At 47.2% G+C, this 10,244-nt stretch overlaps 1 protein-coding gene across 2 annotated transcripts; it reads left to right on the forward strand.

The window, feature by feature from the left end:
• Positions 1-973: 973 nt before the first annotated feature.
• Fkbp1b (FKBP prolyl isomerase 1B) lies at positions 974-10,244 on the forward strand. 2 transcript variants are annotated; one of them, XM_028781734.1, is made up of 4 exons: positions 974-1,169; positions 4,737-4,784; positions 8,504-8,616; positions 9,621-10,244. In XM_028781734.1, the coding sequence occupies exons 1-4, from the start codon at positions 1,133-1,135 to the stop codon at positions 9,747-9,749; spliced, it is 327 nt and encodes a 108-aa protein (XP_028637567.1). In that variant the 5' UTR covers positions 974-1,132; the 3' UTR covers positions 9,750-10,244. The 2 variants fall into 2 exon arrangements, with proteins under 2 accessions (XP_028637567.1, XP_028637568.1); XM_028781735.1 differs by having other exon boundaries at positions 983-1,169; positions 9,576-10,232.

The raw sequence follows: 10,244 nt of genomic DNA on the forward strand, positions 1-10,244 counted from the left end.
CTCCTCCTCCTTCTTTTTGGTTTTTCGAGACAGGGTTTTTCTGTGTAGCTCTGGCTGTTCTGGAACTCACTCTGTAGACCAGGCTGGCCAGAAATCCGCCTGGCTCTGCCTCCCAAGTGCTGGGATTAAAGGGGTGCGCCACCACCGCCCGGCTCCTTCAGTCTTCAAGCAAATGCTACCTCCTCCCAATGTATCTTCCAAGGGGCCATGGACATAGCCTCTGTTAGCTTAGGTGCGTGAACAGGCCCTGGTTTCCCTGGGTTCAAGTCCCAGGACCAAGGAAGCGGAGGATTCGGGAAGGACAGAAGTATCTTTCTAGATTCAGGTTTGTGTAGAAGTAAAAGAATCCATTCATTCCTTCTGTAGCAGTCACCACTTCAGGCTGTAGCTGTGTCCTCAGCACACAGCTGACCATGCTTTAATTCAGTTGGAATCCCCAGGGAGCAGTCCTTTACCTTGAAAAGTGAGACCCCCCTCCCCAATACAAATACCTGGTGTAAGACTTTGAGGGATGATGAATATGAGCTTAAGGTGGTTGGGGAAAATTCATCAATAATTGGCTTCTTCTCTCTCCCAGCTCTGTTCCTATAGATTCGAGAAGCCTAGCCAGGGTAGGTATCAGTCTCGAGTGCTTCCGTTGTGTTCTGAACCCCACGGCACTGAGCACATGTATTTAAAGTGTTAGTATAATTACCGACTTTCTCCTCCTAGTCTGTAGGATTGAGTGGACTCCCTGGAGCTTTGCACCGTGTAGGTGCTAAATAAATATACATTGAACTGCTAGATGGATAGATGTGTGGATGTGCTAGTGCTGGCACGCCTCGCTCACCCAGCCTCCCCTCTCAGTCAGTGGGTTAATGGTGATTAGTCTGCCCAGGATCCGGAGCAGCGACGTCAGGGTCGCTTCCCCCGGGCCCCGCCCCGGCCGACCCCACCTTGCCGCACAGCTCCACCCCGCCGCCCCCTTCCCGGCGGCCCCTCCCCGCGCAGGTCCTGACTCCAGCCGCACCTCCTCCGGCTCTGCAGTGGCTGCAAGAAAGCTAGCCGGAGCGCCTGCGGGGTCCTGCCTGAGCGGAGCCGGGGTCGGGGCAGCCGCGAGGACCCCCTTGGAGGCGGGGCCTGTGGGACCGCGATGGGCGTGGAGATCGAAACCATCTCCCCAGGAGACGGTACCGGGCGGCCGGGCCCGAGAGGAGGAGGGGTCCCGGGGCGGAGTCCGCGGGCTGGGATCTGATTCCGAGGTGGCTCCGGGGACCTGAAGCGGGAAGAGGGGCAAAGATGCGGGAGGCAGGAGGAGAGCCCCTTCCCCGATTCTTGTGGGTTTTAGAGGACAACTCACCATCCCTTTCTGGGCCCGCTCACCTTGGGAGTGAAGGGGGCCACCTTGGGGCAGAGGGTCTATGTCCGGCCACTGTCCTAGGCTGCGGCTGCTGCCCTTTGAGCTGCAACCTCTCGATTAACCGCTGTTTCTGACTTCCCAGGTTTGAATTTCTGTTCCGTTTTCCCTGTTCGGCACCAGGGATGGTCCCACTTTGGGGGCTCCTGCTGTACAGGGAAATCCCTCCTAATGCGCTCCACCTCTCTGCCCTCTTGTCTGGCAGCCCCCAGGGCTGGGCAGTGGTTAGTTGTGGAGAGAGCCAATTTGGGAGCCTGCCACTCCTTTGGCTGCTTTTGCTTCTTATTTCACCCTCCGGGTCCCACTCAACCTTCCTGATTATCTGCCCTCTACCATGCCCTCCCAGGTCAAAACCCAGCCTTCGGACCTGCTGCTTGACCCTCCTGGAGGGGTCAAGCATGGTGCCTTAGTCAGCCAGGCCAAAACAGAACTCGTGTCCCCTAATTTTGTTCATCGCCCCCACCCCACCCCCACCTCCCAGTCTATCTCTGAGTTCCCTGTCTCTCTCAAGAGAACCAGCACCAAGTTTCTTCAACTACTTAGAAAACTGGGTGTATTCAACGTATTCAAGGAGTAGCTATTTCTCAAGCAAAATTTAATCCAGACCCAAAGCCACCTCCAAGGTCTATAGTGTTGAACAAGCAAACTTGCTGTTAGGTATGATTGGCACGCTCCTTCCCAGGAAATTAAAGGGCTTCTTGGTTACAAACCGAGAGATTCCTTAAAGTACCAGCTACTACCCAGATCACTCCTTGCGGGTACAGGTTTCTCTGTCCATACAAAGCATCTCGGTGCTGGGGTCGAGGAATCCTTTCCCAGGCCTTGTCACCCACACAGCCTCTGGGCTGTCTCCCCATCTTCACTCTTCCGGCCTTCCATTTGACTTCTGCTCCCCACTCCCCTCATTTTTCTCACCCTCCAATCTTCTAAAAGGCAGAGCTTTGCAGGCCCCTCCCTCAGGCAGAAAACCATGAAAAGATTCTTCCCCTACTTCTGCAAGCAGTTGGCCCCCTGGGGATGGCTAGGGTGGGAGTGGTCCACACTGGCACTTTCTCTTCCGCTACTTACTATCTGTGCATCCAGAACCAACTCCACCAAGCCACTTGGCAGTTGTTAAACAAACCTCTCATTTAGCAAATATTTATGGAACGTGTACTGTGTGCTGGACCCTAGGGGTACCAATGGGCTCTCACTGTGACTGGACTTTAGGACCCTAAGGCTTTGTGTGCTTCCGGGTGGAACCCATGGCCTTGGGCATGCTAGGCACCTGCTGTACATTGAGCTACATCCCGACTCTGGATTCCAGGTTTTTGAATATGTCTTACAACTAACTCTATTTCCCAGATCCCTTTACTTCTCCAGACAGACTCCCACGCATCTTTTAACAGCCAATTTAACTCTTTTCTGCGAGGCTTTCTCCAGCTCCCTTTGCTAGAGGAGCTACAACAGTCCTTAGCTCCTACAGTCCCCTAAACATTGACTGTGTTGTTAATGTTCCCAAGCTCATAATCCAGTCTTGTAGCTTTCTATCCCACCCAGTTTGTTTAGCCAGGGTTGGCTCTGCATCTGCCTCCGTGCAGTAAAAACTTGCATGTCTAATAGAAAGCTCGAGATTGCCACCCTCACAAATCTGTCCCTTTCCAGTCTTCTCATCTCTCAGAACAGCTCTACACCCTCCAGTTACCCAAACCCCAAATCCAAGCATTGTTCTTATTTTCTCCTTTTCTCCCATCCAGTGGGGAGATGGGCGGCGGGCTCCTTCCTCTCATCCACTGGCATGCCCTTGTCAGCCCTGCTTCCAAAATGTATCTCCAATCTATTGCACTCTCCTCTCCACTGCCACAGCCTTAATTCATGTGACCATTGATTTCTTGTCTAGATTATCACAACAGATGTCTAACCATCCATCCCACACGTGGGAGCCAGAGTGATCTTATAAAATCTTAATTCAGATTAGGTCATTTCCATGCTTTTAAACCCATCAGTGGTTTCAGATTGCATTTAGTATTAAACCCGTCTCTGCAAGCTGCATGGTGCATCTCTTTCCTGTTCCTCTCCTCCGTCTCACCCTCTTCCTTTCTCTTCTGAAAGCACACCAATCTTTTCCTGCTTCATGGTTTTTGAATTGGTTCCTTCTTAAAGGACCAGCTCAAACCTCTTCTTCTCCAAAAAATACCCTCCTGGTACACCCTTTCTGAAATTGCAGGCTCAACACATCTCTCTGAAATTCGTCAGTGTTAATTTTCTTTAGAGGACTTATCATCATCTGTAAGTATCATAGTTATATGAGCATTGTCTCCTTACCTTAGAATGTAAAGCAGGGAGATGGCTCAGTGGCTAAGAGCTCTAGCTATGCATGAAGACTTGAGCTTGAATCTCTTTAACTCATCCAAAAAAGCTAGGTGTGATGGCTAGTGCCAGCACTGGGGAGCAGAGACGGGCAGACCCTATGAGAAATATGGCATAGCTTCTGGGTCAGTGACTGACTATCTCAGGGAAATAACTTGGAGGAGGATAGAGGAAGAGATGAAATCTTTCTCCAGCCTCTGCATGTAAACTCATGGGCATGTAAACACACACACACACACACACACACCCCACACGATCATCCCACAAACACAAAAGAAAGAATGTAGACTGCAGAAGAGCAGGGGTCCTATCTTGATTGTTCGATGTTGTATCTCTGACATGAGGGCACAGGCCTGGTCATTATTGATTTCTTGTGAATGATTGCATTTATTCATCTGTGATGCAATCAGGACTCTATAGCAATCTGAGATTTAGGTTTCTGCTTCTCTTCTTCGTGAGTTCATATACTCTGTCTCTGGAATCTATTTTAGGCTGTCTGACACACAGTAGGCTATTCATGGTTCTGGTCTAGCACATAGTAGGCTATTCCTGAATACTTGTGAAATAGATGGAAGTAAAAGGAGCAGTAAACAGCGATGGGGCTGCTTTTGTTTTGCTTTTGTTTTGTTTTAGACTAGGAAATGGAGACCAGTAACGCTAAATTCAAATACGAACCAGAAAGGAGGAGGCATCATTAGTTCTGGCTCATACAAGGCACAGAGATCTTCCTTTCCTTTTTGTTTTTGGTTTTTGTTTGTTTGTTTTGTGGGGGTTTTTTTGGTTGTTTGTTTTGTTTTTTTGAGACAAGGTCTCACTCTATAGCCTTGGCTGTCCTGAAACTTGCTCTGTAGACCAGGCTGGCCTCAAATACAGAGATCCGCCTGCCTCTGTGTCTCCAGTGCTGGGATTAAAGGAAAGCCACCACCACTCATCTTGGTGAGCTTTTCTAATACTACCCTAATTTTTCATATGCCTTAATCTCTCCTGACAGGAAGGACATTCCCTAAGAAGGGTCAGATATGCGTGGTGCACTACACAGGTAGGTTTCATTCTCTTAGCACTGGCCCAGGCCTGCCCCTCCCAAGGGAGGGCTGTTCTATAAGCTTCGTCAAGAGGGTCTTGTCCATGGATTATCCTCAAAGCTCAAGGCAGCCAGGTTGCCAGGAACCAGTTTTTACTTTTTCCTTACCCACAAAGACCATCTGTGATGCCATCCTCTGGTAAATAAAACACTTCCAGTTTTACTAGACCTTACCCTGACTTTCCTGCTCCTGTCTGATGTTTCAGACTCATTCTGGAAGGTCTGAGCACTCTCAAAATCCCCTTTCACCCTATTTTTCTTTTGTGCCCTGCCAACTCCACTGGAGTGAGAGGGATGGAGTTAGTGGCACCACTGTCTCTAGGTACTGGGAGAATCCAAAGGAAGTTGCCACAAGTCTGCTGTCTCTTCTTGAATTATGTGTTTGAAGACCCAAGGACCAAGGCAGATTCTATATTTATTTTACTTTATGTGTATGGATGTTTTGGCTGCGTGTATGTATGTATATGCGCCACATGCATGCTGGGTGGAGGTAAGAGGTGTCAGATCCCCTGGTACTGGAGTTATGGATGTTTTCGATCCACCATGTGGGTGCTGAGAATTGAAGTGGGATGCTTTGGAAAAAGCAACAAGTAGTTTTAACTGCTGAGTTATCTCCTTCCTCCCCGCCACCCCCAGGAACATTCTAGATGAGTCCTTTGGGACTGCTGGCAGAAAGATTACTGGCAGGTGTTTGCTCTAAGAGGTGTGAGGACTCTGCCTTGTGACTCGCTTCCTAATGTGGCAAACTCTATGGGTGACAGCCATTTAGCATACAGCAAGGCCAGCTTAATTCCTGGGACATATTCAGATGGGGCCATTTTTAGCAGTTCCCTAGGCCAGTGTGAAGCACCAGATTGGTTTTGGCAGGTGATGTGGCTGCTTTTTTAACAGTTGTATCTCTAGCCGATGATGTCAGCACAGGAGGGCTGTTTTCTCTCTGGTGATGTGGCCTAATTACCCTGGGGCTTCTGGAGCCTCTGACCGGGGTAATTGATTTATCTGTTCTACGTGTTATGGACAGACCATTGTTTATCAAGTTAATGAAACCAAATGTCCTTTTGCAGTTTCCCGACAGTGTATACATTGAGTAGGCAGGGTACATTAAACTCATCAGCTACAAAGGGTTCTGCTTTGGGAGAGCCTGTCTTACCAAATACAGCCAGAGACCCTATGTAAGAAACCTCTGGTAAACTTTTAAAGAGTTAAATATAAGCTAGGCTTGGTGGCCTAAACCTATAATACTGGCACTTGGGAGTGGGAACAAGAAGATCAAAAGTTCAAGGCCAACCTTGACTACATAGTGAGTTTGTGTGCCTAGTGCTTGCACAGGCTGGAAGAGGACACTGGATCCTCTGAAACTGGAATTGCAGACAGTGGAGAGCTGCTGTGTGGGTGGCAGGAATTGAACCCAGGTCCTCTGCAAGAGCAGCCAGTGCTCTTAATCATTGAACCATCCCTGCAGCCTCTCCACTAATCTTTTAATAGTATCTTTTGAGCAGAAGTTCTTCATTTTTGTAGTGATGTCATACTTATCAGTCTTCTTCACGAGTACATATTTTTCTGTGTTCACTTCAAGGAATCTTTCACTCTATTGTGAAGATATTCATTTATTCGTGTTAATTTATCACCTAGCAGAAATGTTGGCGGTGGTGTTTGTTTTTCTTTTCTTTTTTTTATTGTCTTTGTCTTTTGAGACAGTGTCCCAAGTGACTGAGGTTGGCCTTGAATTTGTTCTATAGTCAAGGCTGGCCTTGAATTCCTGGACCTCCTGCCTCCAGCTGAATGTTGGGATTACAGTGTGTACCATCATGCCCAGCTACTTTGTAGGAATTTTTGTTGTTGTTTTTTTTTTTGTTTTTCAAGACAGGGTTTCTCTTTATAGCCCGGGCTGTCCTGGAACTCACTCTGTAGACCAGGTTGGCCTCGAACTCAGAAATCTGCCTGCCTCTGCCTCCTAAGTGCTGGGATTAAAGGCGTGCACCACCACCGCCCAGCAGGAGTTTTGAGTGATAGTGTGCCTACTACTACTTTATTATTTTTTTTATTTTGTTATTCATATTTAGGTCTATGATTCACATAGAATTGATTCTTATGTGTAGAGGAGGTAGGGGCTTAAGATTTTCCCTTATGGATATAGATTCGATCCAGCAGTGTTAATCCAAAAAGTCATCCTTTATATGTTGTATTACAGAAACATCTTTGTAAAAGAAGTCAACATATTTATGTGGGCCTGTTTCTGAATTATATGGCTTTGGCTGAATTTACAGCTACAGATAGCTGTTACATGGTTTCCAGTAGATTCAACTTTCTGAAGGCTGAAGGCATTGGGAGACGGGGAAGGCAGTCTATAAATGGATTGTGCATGTGCACATATTCAAGTATTTGTCCAAGGGCCTATCTGTATGAATATATGTAGGTCTGGCGATCTAAATATTTTCTTAGCATCTGTTTGACCATCAGGTCTTCTCTCCTGAGTGTCTATGTGTAAGTGCATGTGAGCATGCATAAATATCTCTGTGAATGTGACTGTTTTAGCAACTGTGTATATGCATGAGTTTGTGTTTGATCTCTGTAGCATCCATCTGTGTGTATCTCTGGGTAGCCAGAAGGGTTTCTCCTTTGCCACATTCAGGGCAGGAGCCCAATCTATTCTACCCAGAAGGTAGGTAAATAAGACTCTCTAGTACACATTCAAGCTGTAGGAATTCAGAAGTAAAATAATAGATGCTCAGATACTTGTAAGCTGGCAAAGCTTGCTGTGTTAAATATGGAAAATAAGAGGCCTATTTCTCCAACATCACACAGTGAGTTAATGCCAAGCTGAAGTCAGAACCCTGTCTAACTGGGTGTGGTGACTCACACCTGAGATTCAAACTCCTGCAAGTTTGAGGATAGCCAGGCTACATACTGAACTCCAGGCCAGCCTGGGCTATAGCCTGGGCTACAGCTTGGATGTAGTATGAAAGGTTTAGAAGGTATGGAGGAACTTGAGAATGATATGCTCAGAATAGGTAGGGAGAAGGGGAGTCAGGGCAGAGATAACTTGAAGACAGGCATCATTAGCCTTAGGTTTGTGGGTTCTGCTCTAGGAGCTATTGAAGGTTTTTTTTTTTTTTTTTTTTTTTTGGTTTTTTTTTGGAAGGGTGGGTTTTTTTTGCCCTGGCTGTCCTGGAACTCACTCTGTAGACCAGGCTGGCCTCGAACTCAGAAATCCGCCTGTCTCTGCCTCCTGAGTGCTGGGATTAAAGGCATGCACCACCACTGCCCAGTGCTATTGAAGTTTCTAAGCAGGGAAGTAAATATGATCAGAATTGTGGGGAAAAAGAAAATCTGTTGACTTAGAGAGTGGAAGATTGGTAAGCAGTAGACGCACCAGCTTAGAGGTTGGCTGTTCTAGGCCACAGGTGAGCTGTGGTGGTGACTCCATGACACCACAGGTAGCAGTAGCAGAAACTGAAGCTGGATTCCAAAGAGATGTAGGACTTGGTGATAGGCCGCATCCATATGTGAGGGTGAGGCAGAGAGATGGGCCCACGCTTCCTGCTTGTCAGCATGGTTGATGGGGAGGGTCGAAGAGGAGCGGGTTTATGCAGGAGAGGGATTCTGTATAGACATGCTTAGTCCAGCTGCTAGTTCACTCACGACCACGGCTCTTTTCTGCCTTCTTACTTCAATAGGAATGCTCCAAAATGGCAAGAAATTCGATTCATCCAGAGACAGAAACAAACCTTTCAAGTTCAGAATTGGCAAACAGGAAGTCATCAAAGGCTTTGAAGAAGGCGCTGCCCAGGTAGGCTGAGGATGCACACTAAAGGTTTTAAGGAGGCTGAGGATTCAACTAAATGGGTTTTAGGAGGCCCTTAAACAGACTTCACTGTCTTAACACCACCCACAGGGTGCAGCAACGCCACCTAGTGTTCACGTCCGGCTCTGTCCTTCCCCTCTTCTGTGGCTGACACGTCTGTCTTACCCCAGGCATTCCTCCTAGGATTGCTTGAGCTGGCTGAAAAGGCCAACAAGCTGTCTGAGCTAAGAAGAGCTAGAGATGGATAAGCCAAGAAGTGCTTTGGTTTTTGCTTTTTAACAGTTTTGAAGCTATTTAAGACCTAAAAATATTACAGCAATAGTGAAGCTCCTATATAATTTTCACCCAGCTTCCTCGAATGTTAACATACATAGCATACATACTTGAATACTACAGTAATTCAAGTGGAACATTAACATCAATACGTTAGCCAGTCAACTCGAATGTTTGGTAGTCTTTGAAATTCAGACTTCACAGCTCTCTTACTAATGGATGTCCAGTGGGTTGACAGTGCTGGTGGCTTTGGTTCCAGCTCTCCCTCAGTTTTTCTGGGAAGCCATAAGATGTTCCATTCCTGTAGCTTTGCCTCTGTCACCTTGATGTGGCCTTTAGTTGTCAAATCTTAACTATTCCTGTCACAAGTGCATTCAGAGCTATTACACATTCCTCACAGGCTACCTCTGAAGAGGACCAGGGACAGTTATGAGCAGATGCATGTATAGGGCCATAGCTTGATAACCAGTAACATTTGTTGCTTGAATATTATTTTGTGGCTGTTAACTGCCCCATAGTCAAGTCTAATTCGAGGCTGAATTTGCATGTTTAAGTTCTTGGCTTCACTTTACTGTGCCACGAATAAATTTAATTTCAGATTGTTGGAATTACCCTAAAGATGGTTTTGGGGGAAATGCCATAGTTATCCTACTTTTTTCTTTTAAATCAAGCTGGGTCCTCTTTCTCCTCTCCCCATCTGCCCCCATCCCTGCTAGATGAGCTTGGGGCAGAGGGCGAAGCTGACCTGCACCCCTGATGTGGCATATGGAGCTACTGGCCACCCCGGTGTCATCCCTCCCAATGCCACCCTCATCTTTGACGTGGAGCTGCTCAACTTAGAGTGAAGCAGGAAGGAACTGGAGGTGGCTGGAGATGCCTCCTGCACTCTGTCCTAGCCTGCTCTCTCTGCCACTGGGACGGCTCCTCCTATGTAGGGCTCTTGATCAGTGTGCTGACCCCACCGCCTCTCCACACTATCTGTTCTTCCTGGCCAATGTGCTCTGTATGTGTCAGCCATTCAACTGTCCCCATACATCTTTGCTTGGGAAAACTTTAGTTACAGATCTAAACATTTCAGACTGCGCATTTTGTGTGTGATGCATGTAGTAGCCATTCCTGATCATAGGACACAGATCTTGTTTGCACAATCTGTATTGCCTTACCTGCACTTAAGCCAGACATACAAGGTGCTCAGACATGCTGTACATGGTTACATGGAGGGACTTGAGCCAGTTACCTTTGCTGTCACTTTCTCATCTTCTGTCGGCTGCTCACTTTAAGCACTGCCCTCTTTGGAAATACTATGTAAAATAAAGGCTCTGTGCTTGGCATCTTCCTGT

Source organism: Grammomys surdaster, unplaced genomic scaffold (genome assembly GCF_004785775.1).
Source record: "Grammomys surdaster isolate TR1022 unplaced genomic scaffold, NIH_TR_1.0 523, whole genome shotgun sequence".
Lineage (NCBI taxonomy): Eukaryota > Metazoa > Chordata > Mammalia > Rodentia > Muridae > Grammomys > Grammomys surdaster.

What these genes read in the sequence shown, in the direction of transcription:
- Fkbp1b (XM_028781734.1), top strand. Translation starts at nt 1,133, where the DNA reads ATGGGCGTGGAGATCGAAACCATCTCCCCAGGAGACG. An exon ending in ATGCGTGGTGCACTACACAG is followed by an intron (nt 4,785 to 8,503) that starts GTAGGTTTCATT and finishes TTACTTCAATAG; the next exon opens with GAATGCTCCAAAATGGCAAG. An exon ending in TTGAAGAAGGCGCTGCCCAG is followed by an intron (nt 8,617 to 9,620) that starts GTAGGCTGAGGA and finishes CATCCCTGCTAG; the next exon opens with ATGAGCTTGGGGCAGAGGGC.